General features: G+C 39.0%; 4 protein-coding genes across 7 annotated transcripts; 2 read left to right on the forward strand and 2 right to left on the reverse strand.

Annotated features, from left to right (window-relative positions):
- Window positions 1-2889: 2889 nt before the first annotated feature.
- LOC103842025 (O-methyltransferase MdmC) lies at window positions 2890-6714 on the reverse strand. 4 transcript variants are annotated; one of them, XR_004450868.1, is made up of 9 exons: window positions 4517-6714; window positions 4366-4419; window positions 4200-4283; window positions 3977-4102; window positions 3792-3877; window positions 3652-3721; window positions 3512-3596; window positions 3346-3423; window positions 2890-3261 (listed from the first exon to the last, which is right to left on the reverse strand). XR_004450868.1 is itself a non-coding variant. In XM_033278857.1 (9 exons), the coding sequence occupies exons 1-9, from the start codon at window positions 4763-4765 to the stop codon at window positions 3220-3222; spliced, it is 855 nt and encodes a 284-aa protein (XP_033134748.1). In that variant the 5' UTR covers window positions 4766-6123; the 3' UTR covers window positions 2905-3219. The 4 variants fall into 4 exon arrangements, 2 of the variants coding, with proteins under 2 accessions (XP_033134748.1, XP_009116871.1); XR_004450869.1 differs by having other exon boundaries at window positions 3792-3859; window positions 4517-6129; XM_033278857.1 differs by having other exon boundaries at window positions 2905-3261; window positions 3512-3577; window positions 4517-6123.
- Window positions 6715-8959: 2245 nt separating this feature from the next.
- LOC103842027 (paladin) lies at window positions 8960-15517 on the forward strand. Its single transcript, XM_009118625.3, has 19 exons — window positions 8960-9407; window positions 9619-9750; window positions 9835-9906; window positions 10075-10145; window positions 10235-10334; window positions 10439-10537; window positions 10739-10865; window positions 11198-11337; window positions 11425-11484; window positions 11610-11845; window positions 11948-12377; window positions 12507-12830; window positions 12927-13532; window positions 13622-13795; window positions 13889-14122; window positions 14209-14492; window positions 14577-14843; window positions 14937-15059; window positions 15172-15517. Exons 1-19 carry the CDS (start codon window positions 9246-9248, stop codon window positions 15302-15304), a joined length of 3774 nt encoding a protein of 1257 aa, XP_009116873.2. The 5' UTR covers window positions 8960-9245; the 3' UTR covers window positions 15305-15517.
- Window positions 15490-16483, reverse strand: LOC103842026 (germin-like protein subfamily 2 member 4). Its single transcript, XM_009118624.2, has 2 exons — window positions 16241-16483; window positions 15490-16127 (listed from the first exon to the last, which is right to left on the reverse strand). Exons 1-2 carry the CDS (start codon window positions 16350-16352, stop codon window positions 15577-15579), a joined length of 663 nt encoding a protein of 220 aa, XP_009116872.1. The 5' UTR covers window positions 16353-16483; the 3' UTR covers window positions 15490-15576.
- Window positions 16484-16730: 247 nt separating this feature from the next.
- On the forward strand, window positions 16731-18272 carry LOC103842028. Its single transcript, XM_009118626.3, has 3 exons — window positions 16731-17313; window positions 17602-17799; window positions 17898-18272. Exons 1-3 carry the CDS (start codon window positions 17286-17288, stop codon window positions 18134-18136), a joined length of 465 nt encoding a protein of 154 aa, XP_009116874.1. The 5' UTR covers window positions 16731-17285; the 3' UTR covers window positions 18137-18272.
- Window positions 18273-18594: the final 322 nt, after the last annotated feature.

Below are 18594 nucleotides of genomic sequence, written 5' to 3' on the forward strand. Positions count from 1 at the left end.
CAAATTAAACCGTCTCTCCATTTGTCATGAACCCAGTTAACATTTAAATAACACCATTTACAGTTTTAGGAGATTTAGTTTATAAAACGATAGTTTGTGTATGTTATTCAAAAAATAGAGTTGTTCATGTGCTTTTTGGCATGGTTTAAAAGTTCGTGTATGAAAAAGTCAGAAAAAACTAGTTCATAGGAAAATAAACCACTTTCCCGTTGTTCATGTAGTTTTTGGCATGGTTTAAAAGTTTGTGTATGAACAAACCGGGAACAATTAGTTCATAGAGGAATATGCCATTTCCCTGGAAATGGAAGTACAACATTAATTAAAATTTTATTTTCAAGTAATCAGAATGGGTAAAATGTCCAAAATGCATAGTAACCGAATCTGTTGAGCCTTCGTTGACCATTATCGCACCATCATACCTCTAAGAATATCCTCTTCCGGACGAGCCTCCATTCCTTCCACTCTATCACGATCAATCAACTAGCAACCTTCATCATCTTTCATACCAAATGTTGTCAGACAAATGCCTGGTGCTGCACATGCTGATTCTACTACCTTTTCGGGAAAATCATCGCTGCCTTCTGCACAACCGAGTAGTACAAACCGATCCAAATCAAGTGCAGAGAATGTCTACAAACAGGGAGTTCCTCTAGTGCCTCCTCAACTTCGAACATTTTTTTTTATGCAACATGATGTCTCTTGTGAGAAGCCTAGGAAAGACAATGAGGGACAATGTTCATCAAACCAACTCGGAGGTTTGTATAGAGAGATTATGAATGGATGATCTTATTCACGTTGTGTGTAGAGTATTTATACATCTTCTCTAACTTATAGATCAACATAGATCTTAGAGATAAACATAGATCATTACAAGATAATGACTAATATTAATGATAAGCCTTATCTATACTAACATGCCCCCTCAAGATGGAGGTCGCTTGCAAAGTCCAATCTTGGATGTTAGTGTTTCGAATCGTGAGCGTGCCAATGGTTTGGTGAGAGCATCAGCAAGCTGATCCACAGAGCTTATGTGAGTTACCCGAAGTTTCTTAGCTTGAACTTGTTGTCGAACAAAGTGATAGTCCAACGCAAGGTGCTTCATTCTTGAATGAAAATTAGGATGCCAAGTAGAGGAGTTTGGATGACCTAATCTAGAGTGCCAATCTGTTGAAGAAGTTTTGATGCAAGAAAACGCAGAAACTTTGTTTTGAGAAGTGTTTGGTGAGAAAGATATCGGCCACTCATACACTCCCTTATTGGCCTTGCCGTTGAGAAGTGTTGTCCCCGTGTGAAGATCCTTCACCTGAAAGTCATACGGGCAAAGTTGAATCATCACATTATTAGTTTTACACAGTTTGTTGGCAGATATGAGATTTTTCTTTATCTCAGGAACACAAAGAACATTATTGAGAAGAAGTGTTCGAGAGTTAGAGGGAAGAGATATGGAACCAGTATGAGTTATTGGCAGATTTGATCCATTCCCAACCATGACACTCTCGCCACCATTGTACGGTGAGTGAAGCGACAGGTTACTTATGTCACTTGCAATGTGATGTGAAGCACCGCTGTCAAAAATCCATTGAGAGAAGTCAGGATGCGGAGATGATGTTGTTGTGTGATGAGCTTGCCATTGAGGAGTGGGTAAAGGTAAGTGAGGAGCTGTCCATTGTTGTGTAGGACGTGGTGAAGTGTACGGGATTGATCCATATTGTTGTCCTGATGATTGCGGCTGATAGTGTGGACATCTTCTGGCACCATGTCCTTGAACCCCCATAGTTGACACTTTCCCAAGTACGGACGTTGTGGTCGGAACCCTCCTCTGTTTGAAGAACCTCCTTGTGATGTAGAGAAGTTGTGTTGAGGTCTAGTCTGAGTCACATTAGCCGTTACAGGAACCACAGATTCTTTGGGAGAGGACACTTTTAAAGTGTTTTCTCTGTTAATGAGCTTTTCATGTAGCTCATCAATGGAGATAGGAGTGTCTCTGCCATTTACCATCTCAGTAATAGCTCTGTAATCTTCTCCAAGACCGTCAGTGATTATATCCAGTAGATCTTCATGATCATAAGGAGCACCAAGAAGAGCTAGTTGATCAGATTTGTCAATGATGGACCTCATGTAGTCATTGATAGTATTGTTACCCTTGGAGATTTTCTTGAGTTGTTGCTTGATCTGTTTGACATGACCTCTTGTTGGTTTACCATAGGTACGATGAAAAGTCTCCCAAATTTCACGTGATGTTGTTGATCTTGCAACAATAGGTTGTACCGCCACCGCTAGCGAACCAAGAAGTGAGCTGAAGAGAAGCTTGTCTTGACGTTTCCAAGCCGCAAAGTTAGGGTTTGGTTCATTAGAGTTTTCAGTTGTTGAGATGGTTGCTGGTGGTGTTTGATCTTCTTCTGAGATGAAACAGTGAAGTTCATGTGCCTCAAGTAGTGCACGAACTTGTATACGCCACGTAATAAAATTGCTTGGTGTAAGTTTTGTTACGTTTTACATATTGAGAGAGATAAGAGTAAGTTTAGGATCTGCAGAGTTGAATATTGTTGCAGTCTCAGATGTGGCAGAGGAAGAAGTATCAGACGACATATTGTCGATTTTAGAGAAGAAGTTAGAGAAGAAGAAGAGAGATTTGTTGTAGGATCAGAATAGCTCTGATACCATATAGAGAGATTATGAATGGATGATCTTATTCACGTTGTGTGTAGAGTATTTATACATCTTATCTAACTTATAGATCAACATAGATCTTAGAGATAAACATAGATCATTACAAGATAATGACTAATATTAATGATAAGCCTTATCTATACTAACAGTTTGTTGTGTCTTATCTTTATTGCTTTTTATAAACAATTTGATTTTAACGCAATTTGAAACAATGTCTGGTTTGAACGGTTAAGATGCTCTGATATTATCTCAGACTTTGCTCAGTCCCATTACTCCATTAGTGTTTAAGGTTATGCAAGTTCAACATTAATTAAACTTTTGTTTTCAAGTAATCAGAACGGCCAAAATGTCGAAAAAGCATAGTAACTTAATGTGTTGGGCCTTCCCAAGCTGATCAGGTTCTCTGTGCCCGACGCTTTCTTTGCTAGAATGCAGTGAGAACTGTGAGTACTGTCCAAACAAAAGAACGTTTACAGACAGTGATGCGCTCGGCTTCATTGATACTCTTATGCTTAAAGACTTCTCTCTTGGATCCAAATGTTTTTTTTCTTATCTCTTGCGACATATCGTCATGCCATCACCAATTGGTACCTGACGTGCAAAGAAATAGATGACGAACTCAAGCATGAGCTTGTTGGAAGCATAAAGCCAAAGAATCAAGGGGAACAAACTCACCATACTAATGCTTACACGTTCGTCATTCATTAACTTTTTGTTGAAATTCCTAATGCTGATGGTCTTGGCATCATTCACCTGGTGAAATTATAGTGTTATAAAACTACATTTTTCTTTTCACTGGGGAAGGAAGCTCTTGGAGCATGATTATGGTTTACGAGCGTACCATAGGATCCGCGACTCGTCCATGCCAAAGAACATTATCCATCACGATGACTCCACCAACCCTGACCTGCATCAACAGAAGATAACTGCTAAAGCTATAACTTGATCATTTTCTGATTAGCATTATAATATGGGCCTTACAAGTTGAAGAAGCAATTCGAAGTAGTCCTGGTACATCCTCTTATCAGCATCGACAAATGCAAAATCATAGCTGCAAACAATAAAAGCTGAAATGAGTCGAATCATTTCAAGCAATATGGAAAGAAGGCTACTGTATCAACCTGGATCCTTCACCGTTCTCAATCAACGATTTCAATGACTCTGCTGCAAGACCATGTTTCACAATAACCTGACTAGTGTAAACAAACTGAACAATCACACAGTTGTTTATAACGAATCTAAAATAGATATAGGAAAATTAACCACGTGGTACAAAGGGTTTCCAAGAGGCCAAACAGAGTATTACCTTGTGAGAGACACCAGCAAGCTCGTAATACCTCTGAGCAACTTCAAGAGAGTTAGAGTCTCTCTCACAGGCAACAAGACGTCCTGATTCTGGTAGAGCCAACGCCACAGCCAATGATGAATACCCCTGTCGACAAAAACAAACAAACTTACCATCATTTTCCATAAAGAACTCAGCATACAAACGCTTACGAAACTCATAGGAAGAAGAAGAAGATTAACACCGTGTAAACTCCAACTTCGATACACCTCTCTGCTCCAAGAATCTGTACAAGCATTGCTAGTAACTGCGCTTGATCAGGAGACACCTACACAGCCAATAAACAGTATCTCCCACACTCAATACACCAACCAAAGCTACTTCGAATTAGCAATAAACCATAGCCCTACCTGCATCTGACTACCTCGCATCTTCGCAGTCTCTTCACGAAGTTGCTTGAGAATCTAAACACACAGAATCAATCAATCAAAGAAGCTGAAATCAGAATCGAGATCCCTAATTCCCTCGCAATAGAAGCAGAGGGAAGAGATGCATACATACCTCAGGCTCGCGAACGTTGGAGAGGATGTAGTCGTAGAGGCGAGGAGTGAGGCTGATGACCTGTTTGTTACCGTACTTCTCGTCCTCCGCGACGATGTAAGGAACCGCCGACGCAATCGAGCAGTTTCCGATTAGCCGGCGATTGAATTTCAAATTCCTGACGACGGAGACCGTTGGCCGGTTTAGTAACACATCGGCCGTTCTGCATACTGAAATTGAGCATCGGTTTATTGCTAAACCGGTTGCCATCCTCTGTTTCACTCGAAACGGACCGGTAAAAGGAAGACTGGAGAGAGAAATCCTCGGCGAGAAGTTACAGGCTCGAACGTTATCTGCGTCTCTTCTCCGATTAACCGGGTCGGGTCATTCAACGGGTCGGGCACCGAGTTCGCGCGATAAAAAGACAACGTGATTTGCTGGTTATTTAACTATGGAGCAATTGCATATAAACCCTTATACATTTTGGTATATATTCAACAAGACTGCAAGATAGTGTTTGGATCAAATAACCCTATTTGCTTGGGCTTTAAGAAAGGCCCGTATATGTTTAAGCAATTTTCGTTAAGTTTTCTTATGTTAGGATTATTATGCAATCCTTTTTCAAAATTACTACGTATTGGTTCATGTATTACGTACTTACTCTAAGCCAATATTTGAATTTTAATAGTGATATTGTGATACCACAAGTTTTTTTTTTGGGCAACTAGTTACTTTGATTAATTAAATAAAACATAACATAGTTTTAAAAAGCATAAATAGAGTACTATATATAGTCTCAGGCCCAAAAACGTAACAAGATAGGTTTTAGCTAAAGAGTCTACCGGCCTATTACTGGATCTTGGGGTGAAGACAACGGAGCATGAACGGAAAGCGGAGGAAGGGGAGAAAACCAAAGAGTCGATGTCCGATAGGATTCTGAAGAGTTTTGTCAATCGCCTTCTCGTTGTTATAGCTATGGCGAGCACTTGTGTGTCTGTACGGAAATAGATGTATGTGATGAGGCTTGATACCACAAGTATAAATTAATAGATTTTTTTTTTGCTTAAAATATAAATTAATAGATTGCAAGCCTAAAAAGTGTTATGTTTGACAAGAGACAACAGTTGCGTTGTACGTATCATATACCACCCTCTCTATTGAGTGATAGTTTATGAGAAAGCTTATGTGTAGAGGATGTATTCCTTTGTCGTGAGAGAATAGATACATGTGGTAGAGAGATCTTCCAAATCGCGGGACATAAACAAATAGCCAATGTAACAAGTTTCATGCGTGAAAGCTTTTAATAATATTTGATTATTCGATCCCTCGGTGGATTTCGCATTTGTTAATGTTATAACTTATACGTGACTAGATTAACATTAAAGCAAAGCAAAATAACATTTGTTAATGATTAAACAGATCGAAAAGACAAAACGCTTGTGAGCCACATATTTGAAGTCCATGAGAATCGCATTTGAAAATGCAACATCAATCAGTCACATGTGATTTGACAGGTTACAATAATATGCACACTTAAGTTGTTGACATGTTCTCTTAGATATTATTATCATCATCACGATATACCATTGCCAAAAAGTAATACTATTACAATTATTATTCAAACTCAGTTTAAGCAGTATGTGATTCCCTCTTATCCATTTTTCCTTTTTTTAATATATGGCGTATGTAAAATCTATACACCTTTGTAATAATAGTTTTTTTTATATTAATAACATAAATAACTTGTCGTGAAAAACTATTCAGTAACAATGGCGATACCCGTTATATAATAATTTACAGAGCTAGTAACTATGAATCAATCTATATAATTGTGTGTTTTGTCAACTGTATAACGTTTTTTAACTTGTTTAATAAACAAAAGACTAATGAGTAAAAAACTATTTTCAAAGACCGTGTTAATTGCGTGTGTCTTTGTTTATTATTCTCTTGCGTTTTTTTTTTTTTTTTTGTCATCTTGTATTATAAAAGCACAAAGGCTAGATACCAGCAAATACAAGGAGGCCCAACCCAGGGCAAACAAAAAACCCAACACAGCTAAAAAGAAAGCCCAAAAAAACCAGATAAAAAAGTCCAAAATGAAGAAGATGAGTCAACCCGTACACATCCACGCGTTACATTGTTAGCGATGGAGAGACACGTGTCCGAGAACTGAAACGCCACCGAACTTCACGACAAGAAAATCGTCACCGGAGCAACTTCCCGTAGATCCACCGGACACACCGGAAACAGGATAACGGAAAGAAGAGACCGTCGGACAATTTTAGCAAAATGAATAGCCATAACGCCAGCGGTTTAATCGCATGAGCTCCATCAACGGAGAGCAGCCTTCACAGAAACCCAGACGCTTTGCAGGTCTACGGCTCGGAAAAGAAACAAATCGTCTTCAATCGACCAATCAACCATCAACTATCCGGCATGCAGTTCGGTCACCTTTAAAGATAAAGGAAAGCACGAAGATGAGACAACCTCTGACGAGGGGAGAAAGATCAGATGACAGGAGATTAGAAGAGAGTCGATTGCAATGAGGAACCACAAGAACCGTAGACTGAAACAAAATCGGGATGAACCCGAGGAGAAGCCGCCGTCAACACAAAGCAAAGTGCGACGCGGAGACAGGAGCCAGCCGTTCTTCACCGGAGAGGAAGGTGAGAACGCCGGAGACCAAAGCCGACCATCCATCATGACAGATGCGATGCCGGAGACCAAAACCGGTCGGATGAGACCGAAGCCGGTGAGAGGCTTGAACGATGGCGAAGAAAACCATCGTAAAACTGACAACAAAGCTTTCTCAATCTCCTCTCTGTGAAGGATACGAGAGAGAGAACAGAGATGAGAGAGAAATGTTATATTCTCTTGCGTTTTTAGTTCTTACCAATATAGTATTTGTATATTCGTAAAATACAATTTAACAAGTGGGAACCTGTTTAAGAAAAGCGAAGAATCAACTGACGAATCCGATCATGTTTAACTCACGATGCGTTGGAAGAGTCGTTTATCGACAGTTTTGATACGATGACAACAACTCAAAGAATAAATTAATTACGTGTGACCTGCCACTTTATATAGTCAATGTTTATATAGATAGACTTGTAGCTGGTCAATTATGTTTTGATCATATTAGTTGCGAAAGATAGGGGGTATGTATACGTATACAAGTTTTAGAATATGATTGTACATTATGCACTTCACGTACTAGTGTCTCTATGTAATATATAATATGGTTATTTGTTTATCTAGGTGTCTTCTCGGTAAAAAGATGGAACACATATATCATCACTTTCATAATGGATTTTTAAATACTTATAAAGTTCGGTATTCGTGTATCCCAATGTAATATTTGTATGAAGGTTCAGGGAGAAAGAAGAGTTTAGAGAGGAGAGAGCAGTGTTTTTCTTTTAGTTCACAAATTTTTGTATTACGTTCGAAGCAGATGACATGGAGCACGTGTACACCGTCCAACATATGTATAACATCCAAATATCTGATATAACCTAGCTTGTAAAAAAAGAAGATATTTCTCTTAGTTCTTTCATTTCTTGATATATATGTATAATTATTAAAATGCTGATATTTTGTTTGCCACAAGCTGCGACATGGATACGTATGTTTTTGTCGTGCTCGTTTATTTTGTTTTGTATGTAGGTAAATCACCAAATATATGGTAGGCGATTGCCTTTGTCGCATCCCAAAAGAATATTCCACTGTCAATAACTTATCATCGATTTTCTTCTGCAAGTTAATTTGTAGCTTTTGGAAGTACCATTTATCGTTAAAATTAATTTGTACAAATAATAATACAACGCAGTATCTTTCTCCCTAGTTAATTACAAAAATCAAGATTAGACAACAAACCTTTTCTAAAAAACACATAAAAGAAAAAGACACGCCTTACACGTTCATGTGTGACGCAAGACCCACAAACCATTTACGGACCAATAGAGATTTCGTTTCCTCTATAATTCTTCTTAATCGGAGGCTGCTTTATGCCTTTTAAAAAGTTACTTTAACACCAACACAAATAACTAAGCATGTTAAGTATTAATTATCTCAATTCTTTTAAAAAAAAATTCATATCTCTTTATTGTTGGCTTCAAGCTTCTAAACGTGTTGAATCCTCCTCTAAATAATACAAAATCCAACTTAAAATTAATTTCTGTTACAGAATTCCTGATTTTTCTTAAAAAAATTAGAAAACAATAACTGAATTCAAGCTAAAAAATGAAACAGTTAATCAAACGTAAAATAAAAAGGTTTGGTTTTATTTTGACTCTAAATCTAATCACAACCCACAAATAAAAAAAGGAACCTTCTCGATGGTTTTTCTCGTTATAAAAGTTCTATAATTAATTCTGATTACTATTTGCATACATTATTATGTAATAAATACTCCTACCAATCTATGTATATTTATATATAAGTTCTCTCCCTGGAAGTTAATTAAGCTGAACAATTTAGCGTGTGAGCATCTCCTCTCTCTCTCTCTCTCTCTCTCTCTCTCTCTCTCTCTCTCTCTCTCTCTTATATTCGATTCGTTCTATTCCTCGCGACCTTATCCATTTCTTCATCATCTATCTACCTAAAGCCCAATCTCTTTAAGATTTTTCCTTTTTCTCGTGCGAGAAAACATCTCATTCGCTGTCTCCGAGAATATTCCTGCGATCCTATTCGCATTGCTCGTTTTAATAAGAGTGAAAAGAGGAGGTGAGAAGTGTGTGCGTGTGTGTGTTGGATGAGAGAGATGGCGTCTATACCGAAAGAGCCAGAGCAGGTGATGAAGCTCAGAGACGGATCTGTACTCGGCAAGAAGACGATTCTCAAGAGCGATCATTTCCCAGGCTGTCAGAACAAGCGTATGACTCCTCAGATCGATGGCGCTCCCAATTACCGTCAGGTCTCTCCTCGATTTTGATTCTCTTCGTTGCTATTGATTAGGGCTAGCTCTCTGTGTACCAAATCGAAATCGGATCAGTGAAGATGCGTTTGGGCTACTTAGGGATCAGAAACGAATAGGCATTTCTCTCTTTGATTCTAGGTCGAATCGATGTTTGATGTACACCACTCGCTGTATTGTTGATTGGATGTTGTGGACTATGTTGTAACAGGCTGAGTCACTACGAGTTCACGGGGTTGCAATCCCAACGGCTGTTGGGATACGGAATGTTCTTAGGCACATTGGAGCTCATAAGGATGGTAAACAAGTTCAAGTTCTTTGGATTAGTCTTAGGGAGGAACCGGTATGTATCCTTTCTATAAAGCCTCTGCATATGTCACTTATCGTTGCTTCTTATTAACTTGTTATTTTACTCTACATTTGTCAGGTAGTATACATAAATGGGCGACCGTTTGTTTTGCGTGATGTGGAGAAGCCTTTCACCAATCTTGAGTACACGGTACAAAGCCTTACCCTGCTAATTTGTTTTCACTTGATCTTTAATTTGTATCATGTCAATCCGCTAGTTTGATGGCTTGAAGCATTTTATCTCCACTGAGCAAATCAGAAATGACAATGTATCCGTGGTTCCTTTCATTTCTGACCTTAAGTTCATCTTTCTGTTCAGGGAATCAACAGGGTAAGGGTAGAGCAAATGGAAGCACGGTTGAAAGAAGATATTCTCATGGAGGCTTCTAGGTATATGTTTACCTGTATCCTCTGAGTCTTACAACGGTGTAACTTTTTTTCTTTCTGCTTTGCGGTGTATTTGACTATTTTCCTGGCAGATATGGGAATAAGATACTGGTCACTGATGAACTGCCGGATGGTCAGATGGTGGACCAGTGGGAGCCAGTCTCAACTGATTCCTTAAAGACGCTGCTTGAGGTAGGACTTTGGAATGAAGAATCTATGTGTTTGACACAGAGCATTTATCCTTTTATGTGGTTTCCATGTCATTGTTTTTTGCTTATACGCTTCTCTGGACCCAGGTTTACGAAGAACTGCAAGCTGAAGGCTACCTTGTTGATTATGAGCGTGTTCCTGTAACGGATGAAAAGTCACCTAAAGAAACAGATTTTGATGCGTTGGTAAGTCTTATGCTTACGAAATTAGTGAGAACGTTTTTGTGGGTAACTTTGGCGAAACGCAAAGCTAGGATAGTTTGTTTTCATTCCTTTCCTAAAGTCAAAATGTTCAGTGATCTCATCTCTTTCCGTTTAGTATTCGCTAGGTGCATAACATAATACGTCCCTGTCAACTAGTATACTAATTTACATGTGTTTTTGCAGATTAAGAAGATATCTCAAGCGGACATTAATACGGAGATAATTTTTAATTGTCAAATGGGACGTGGACGTACAACGACGGGAATGGTTATTGCAACTCTCGTCTATTTCAAGCGTACTGGAGCATCAGGTACTTCATCCTCATGTGAAGAGAGGTTCTAACGGATGCTCTTTCTAACAAATTATATTTGTATTTAAAACAGAAAGAACCTAATTTGGAGAACATTATTTTGAATTGTCTACTGTACCTTTTGGAATGTCGTAGTGCTTTATAGTTTAGAAAGAAATGAAATGGTATGGACTAGCCAAATAATCACATGCATATATGTATTTCCAGGAGCCACGTTTTCTGGAACAAAATATACTCCAAAGAGTCATGACAGATTGGTGTTTAAGTCGGTACATTATGGTAGAAGTTTGCACTAACCTGCCTTTTTTTTTGCTATATCTTGTTGAATAAAGATCATGGATTCCCAAGAAACAACTCTTTTGGGAGAATCTTTAAAGCTGGTGAAAACATTACTATAAATCTGCCAAATTCTGAGGAGGCAATTCGTAGAGGGGAATATGCAGTTGTTAGAAGTTTGATACGAGTCCTAGAGGTATTTAGTCCCTTTGTGCTTGTCTTTATTTGATCTTGTTGCTGGTCCGGCTGGTTCTAATCATTAACTTGTTTCATGATTCCACAGGGTGGTGTAGAAGGCAAAAGGCAAGTTGATAAAGTCATCGACAAATGTGCATCCATGCAGGTCTTTTTTGTCAATTTTAATACTAAAGTATACGATCTAATAATATATAAACCGTGTAGTGTTTTGTCTTATGGGTTTTCACTTAAGGTAAAAGATCTAAATATTATCGTTGAATCAACTTACAGAACTTACGAGAGGCGATTGCAACCTATCGGAGTAGTATTTTGCGTCAACCTGATGAAAAGAAGAGAGAGGCAGCACTCTCATTCTTTGTTGAGTACTTGGAAAGATACTACTTTCTTATATGTTTTGCTGTATACCTTCATTCAGAGGGTGGTTACCTTCAATCTGGTTCGCTTGGTCATGTCAGTTTTTCTGATTGGATGCGAGCTAGGCCAGAGCTCTATAGCATTCTTCGCAGGTACTGGATAGGCGTTTTTTTTTTGACTGAGAATTTGAATGCTAAAAATTAGACTGCATATGGTATTCAGCCGTCTCATATAAGTTCATATGCCTCTTTTAGGTTGCTCAGGAGAGATCCTATGGGTGCCCTTGGATATGCGGCTATGAAGCCTTCTTTGACAAAGATTGCAGAATCTACTGATGGGCGCCCTCATGAGATGAGTGTCGTTGCTGCACTTAGAAGTGGGGAAGTACTGGGAAGTCAGACTGTTCTAAAGAGTGATCATAGTCCTGGTTGTCAAATTCTAAGTCTACCAGAGAGGGTGGAAGGAGCACCAAATTTTAGAGAGGTTCCAGGATTTCCTGTATATGGTGTAGCGAACCCAACTATAGATGGTATTCGATCTGTCATTGAAAGGGTTGGGAGTTCAAGAGGTGGCCGGCCTGTCTTTTGGCACAACATGAGAGAAGAACCTGTTATATACATCAATGGGAAACCGTTTGTGCTACGTGAAGTTGAAAGGCCATATAAGAACATGCTAGAATATACGGTAAATAATCTGTATGTTTTCAGTATATTAGCCGATACTATTTAGTTGCAATATCTGTGGTGACTATCACTAATTTCTCTTCGACTTGTATGAATTGGTCAAAAAGCTGACATAAGTACCTTTGTTTAGGGGATTGATCGCGATAGAGTCGAAGGAATGGAGGCTCGTTTGAAAGAGGATATTCTGAGAGAAGCTAGGCGGTATGATGGTGCGATAATGGTTATTCATGAAACCAAGGATGGACAGATTTTTGACTTATGGGAACATGTGGATGCTGATTCTGTTCAAACACCCCTCGAGGTGTACAAAAGTTTAGAGGCCGATGGCTTTCCTATTAAGTACGCTCGTGTGCCTATTACCGATGGTAAAGCGCCTAAAAGCTCTGACTTTGATACATTGACGTCGAATATCGCTTCTGCTTCCAAAGACACTGCTTTTGTCTTCAATTGCCAGGTTGAGATTCACAATCTGCTTTGGTATTTGATATATTAAGTATTCTTGAGTTTTGCTGTTCGACTTACAAAGGGAATTCCTTTTTTTCATTCACAGATGGGTAGAGGTAGAACAACCACTGGAACTGTTATTGCATGTCTAGTGAAGCTCCGCATCAATTATGGAAGACCTATTAAGGTTCTGTATGATGTTCTGACCCATGAAATCGTGGATGAAGATTCATCAAGTGGTGGTGAAGAAACTGGAAGCAATACCGCTGAAACAAGACCTCGTATTTCAGAAAGAAGAACCGAGGACCAGCACGGCCGTACATTTGGAATGGACGACATCCTCCTGCTGTGGAAAATCACTAGGTTATTCGATAACGGAGTTGAATCTCGTGAGGCGTTAGATGCTGTGATTGATAGATGTTCTGCATTGCAAAACATTCGTGAAGCTGTTCTGCAGTACAGGAAAGTTTTTAACCAACAACATGTTGAGCCAAGAGTAAGAAGTGCTGCTTTGAAACGTGGCGCTGAATATCTGGAGAGATACTTCCGGTTGATTGCCTTTGCAGCATATCTTGGAAGTGAAACTCTTGATGACTTCTTTGTAAAGGGAGGGTCTAAGGTGACTTTCAAGAATTGGCTGCATCAGAGACCTGAGGTGCAAGCGATGAAGTGGAGCATAAGGCTAAGGCCTGGACGATTTTTTACCATTCCTGTGAGTCATTGCCTCATTATATTAGGCCTGGAAAATTGTAAATGTCTTCTTTATTTTTCACATTACAGCGTTGAATATTACTTGTGCAGGAGGAACTGCGGGCACAACACGAATCACAACATGGTGATGCAGTCATGGAGTCAATTGTGAACGAACGGAGTGGGTCTGTCTTGGGCAAAGGTTCTATACTTAAAATGTACTTTTTCCCTGGTCAAAGAACTTCAAGTCGTGTGCAGATTACTGGTGCACCTCACGTATACAAGGTATGCTGCAAAGAAACATGACTCTTTTTACTATGGTAACGTCCTTCACCTTGACATCATTGCCTAATATCATTCGGTAAAAAAACATTTCAGGTCGATAGATATCCTGTGTATAGCATGGCAACTCCCACAATCTCCGGAGCTAAAAAGATGCTTGCATATTTAGGAACTAAACTAAAAGAAGAAGGCGGAGATTCAGCAGCAAGAGTAGTAGTAACAGACCTGAGAGAAGAAGCAGTTGTTTACATCAATGGGACTCCATTTGTCTTGAGAGAATTGAGTAAACCAGTCGATACACTCAAGCATGTGGGGATCACCGGCGCAGTGGTATGTGCCTCAAATCACACCTTTAAAACTATATATAACCCAAGTTTCAAATGCGGTTTTATTGACTTGTTGTATATACAATGCAGGTAGAAAGCATAGAAACACGGCTAAAAGAAGATATATTGTCTGAGGTTAGAGAAACTGGAGGTCGAATGCTATTGCATCGTGAAGAGTATAGCCCGGCATCAAATGAGTCTCGGGTTATAGGATACTGGGAGAATATTCAACCAGAGAACGTGAAAACACCTGCAGAAGTGTATGCTGCGCTTAAAGATGAAAACTACAACATATCTTACCGGAGAATACCATTAACCAGAGAAAGAGACGCATTAGCTTCCGATTTAGATGCAATCCAGTATTGTAAAGACGAGTAAGCATCATTCATCTGTTTTATTTTTTCGTTTTATATATTCACTTAATCTGTTCCGATTTAATTGGACACAATTATCAACAGTTCTGCTGGGGGTTACTTGTTTGTATCGCACACCGGTTTTGGAGGAGCTTCTTATGCTATGGCCATTACTTGTCTCGTGCTTCAACCTGGTCAGAAGCTTACAGCTACCCCAAACACAGATTCTTCAACCTTAGAAGATGATTTGCCTTCACGGGCTTGTGATGAAGAAGCGTTGAGTATGGGTGATTACCGCGACATACTGAGTCTCATAAGAGTGCTTTCTCATGGTCCTCAAAGCAAAGCAGACGTAGATGGCATAATCCAACAGTAAGTAATATCAAATCAAATCTCTGTTGACATATTTTTAACTAACCACATAGCTAGCTCATGACTTAACTGTATTGTTTTGCATCTTTACAGGTGTGCTGGTGCAGGACATTTGAAGGAAGATATTTGTTACTACACCAAAGAACTCAACAAGCTTCCTAATACAAAAGATGAAGACCGTTCATACATCATGGACATGGGTGTTAAAGCTTTAAGGTTAGTCACATAACTCCATACTCCGGTTTGACACCAGTCAGTTTTGTTTCAAATTTTCTTTACTTAATCAATAAACTTTTTTTTGTCTTTATTATTGGTTTTGTATGAGCAGACGCTACTTTTATCTGATAACGTTCAGATCATACCTCTACTGCACGTCGCCGAAAGAAATGAAATTCTTGGATTGGATGAGGTCACGGCCGGAACTCGGACATCTCTGTCATAACCTCAGGATAGACAAGTAATAAGTGTTTTCGAGTTTCAGTATGAGGTTCGGTTTCATACATATGTAGGCAAGTTATGTTGTTTGGTGTTACAGCTTTTAGTATATATAAGTTGTACAGCTTTCTCTCCTGTGTTTGGTTTGTAGAGAGAGATGTCTCGTCTCTAGGCTTGTTTAAGACCCTCCGACTGACTCAGCAAGTTACTCTGATCAATAAGCTTTTTCTTTCCCTTTATTCAAAAATCAAATAATAAAAATATATAACAATGCAATTTATAATAAGATCCTCGAATTTTAGCCTTTCTTCGGCGCAAGTTTAGATTTTATCTTTTCAATCTCTTTTGTCCCGATTTGAAATGCCGTCGTTAAAACGTGATCTGGAATCGCCGGAGACGCCGTGAAAAGTGTGGCGGCCATAGATTGAGTTCCCGGTAGCTGACTGTTGAAAGCTGAGATCACCGAAGCTGGTTTCGCTTTGTCGTTGTTCTTCTGGTAATGAATGAGTCCTCTCGGGAAGACGAACACTTCTCCTTTCTTAACCGTCTTAGCGAACAGCTTGTTCGCCGTCGTGATGAATCCGACGTCAAGCTCGCCTTCCAACACGAAGATTACTTCGGTGGCGCGAGGGTGCGTGTGCGGCGGGTTTAAACCTCCGGGAGCGTAGTCGATACGCGCAAGGGAGACTCCGAGCGTGTTAAGCCCAGCGATCTTCTCTACGTTAGCTCCCGTGACGGCGGAGCCGACGGTGTTGTTAACGACGGCGGGTTTGCTGATGCCCGCAAAGAAGAAATCTGAGGCGGTGATGTTTGATTCAGGCTTACAAATGAACCCGTTCACTTTTATTCCTACGTAAATCAAATAACAAAATATAATTCTCCTCATTTGACATTTATAAAGACAAGAACACAAAAACAAACACACACACTGAAATTACAGAGTTGAGATGTCTGTTACGTACCTGAAGTGCGATCTGCGACGCATAGATCTTGAAGTGTGTCAGGATCGTAAGCAAGAGAAATCACAGCGAGAGATAACAAAACAAAGAAGAACCCATAACATCTCGTGTCCATGGTTTGATTATGGATGCACTGTATATATATTTGGAGATTTGAAACTAGTCTTTTAGAAAGTTTGTTTTTCGAAACTCTAGTTTGCAACTATGATATCATTATGTCTTAAGATTTGATCGTTATATAAATGTGTATGAATTTGTTGAGGAAAATTATGCAAAAGCTAAACTAACTTGGACGCAAAGCAAAAACGGTGGAGAGATGTGATGTCTTTTTCTGTACAGATGTTAAGTTTCGGTTTGCTTTACTTCAAGTTCTCTCAAGGTTAAACCGGTTTATATTCCAAACCATTACTTAAAATTTAAGATCAATAAAGAGTTTTCACTTCAAAGAGTTGCAAAATCACCCCAATTGTCTAGTCAAGAAGTAGAACTTTTTACAATGTACATACATGAATACATGATACAACGTTTTAGCAAAAAAAAAATACATGATACAACAACCAAAGCAAGCTGGCAATGCAAACAAGCTGGAGACACCTTTAGATAATGGGTTTAATAGATTAAGTGGGTTTAATAGATCAAATGGATCGTCAATCGTCGTCACAAAGCTATATTGGGCTAACTTAGTATATTTGATAAATTAGGTTGAGATTATTCTTAAGCATACAATTAGGTTGAAGTAGATCTCCTTTGTTATCTTTAAGAGAAGTCAGCCCAGTTCGGAGGTAGGCCCAATAACATTCAACAATTAGAGCCCAAGCAGCATCGGAAAGGAGAGCAAAGCCGAAAAGATTTAGTCAGCAACGATGTACGGAAAGATGTGATGGAAAACGACAAACAGACTAGGGGGAGACTCGAAACGTACTGATGCTCGACAAATGTCACAAGATTAAGCTTCGTGTAATTACTATAAATGAGAGACATGGATGTTGTTTATCGTCTTCTTCATCCTAAAACCCTAAAGTTTCAACCTTTGCAGTAAAAAAGAAGGATGGATTTGTTCACCGGACCTCACGTCAGTAAGTTCTCTCACCCTCACACTCTCTACGTTAGATAAAGTGTCCAACTTTATAGATTTTGACTTAGTTTGCTTTGAGTTTTGAACATCAGATCTGAATGATTAATTATTTGTGATTGATTAGTGATTACCCTGTATAAACAAACTAGAGACTTTTTAGTAAAAAAAAAAAACAAACTAGAGACTTTACATCTGAAGGTTTCTTCTTTCTGTCTTGAGGGTATATGTGTTTGTTGTTGTTGTGTGTGTCCGTACGTGTAGTGACCGCTTATGTGCGTGTATTTGTCAGCGTCTGAGGCAGGAGTGTTCTGGGACTTAGACGAATGTCGGATCCCTGATGAAATGACTGCTGCTCAAGCCTTGGAGAAAATCAGGCAGATTCTGTCGGATGGTGGCCATCGTGGTCCTGTTTCGATCCGGGCTTATGGTGACACGACCGGTCTTGACTTTCAATCCTCCGATATCAAACTCAACCATTTTCAAGCAGGTGAGTGAATTAAAAAAATACTACGTACTTTTAGAAAATATTGTTTCTCCTTTTTTTTACTTGATAATATATAATACTCAAAACGGCTTTTTTTTCAGGAGAGAAACGTGAGAAGATGACGAAAGTCTTGGAGGACATAGTTGCGTGGTCGGGTGAGAATCCAGAACCATCGGTGGGGATGCTAATGATTGGAGACTTGGGAGACGCCGAAGATGACATCATCGAGGTTCTGGATCTTCTCAAGATTCGGAAAAATTACAGGTTTATTATTGTGACACTACCCCCACCTCCTCCAACGGTGGTGATTGTGATGGCGGATCTTCCTCGTGGTGGCTGATTAACATTTTCATTAAAAATAAAATGGTAGTTTGCATTTAGTAAATGTTGGATAATCAAAATCCTCTTTTGGAAACTTTTGTTTTGTCTCGGAAGGAAAAAGATAATTACTAATTAGTAGATGTTTTTATTTATAATCTCTTCTATTTATTTATTTTCTGCCTTCCACAATGCTAGAAAATATATTCATCATTGGAAAAAAAGAGAGTAGTTTATTAGTATGCTATGCTTTGTCGAAAATAAATAAGAGCAATAGAAAGGTTTCACATGTAAGAGTTGCAAAATCACACGCCAATTTTGTCTTGTCTAGTCAAGAAGTAGAACTTACATTCACTTCTCATAATCATTTTACAATATACATGTATGTATGTATGGTACATCTAAAGCAAGCTGCCAATGCAAACAAGCTGGACTCTCATCTTTAGATAATGGGTTTAATAGTTTAAGTGGCCTTTCTAC

The sequence above is a fragment of the Brassica rapa genome, chromosome A09, assembly GCF_000309985.2.
Source record: "Brassica rapa cultivar Chiifu-401-42 chromosome A09, CAAS_Brap_v3.01, whole genome shotgun sequence".
In the NCBI taxonomy this organism is placed as follows: domain Eukaryota; kingdom Viridiplantae; phylum Streptophyta; class Magnoliopsida; order Brassicales; family Brassicaceae; genus Brassica; species Brassica rapa.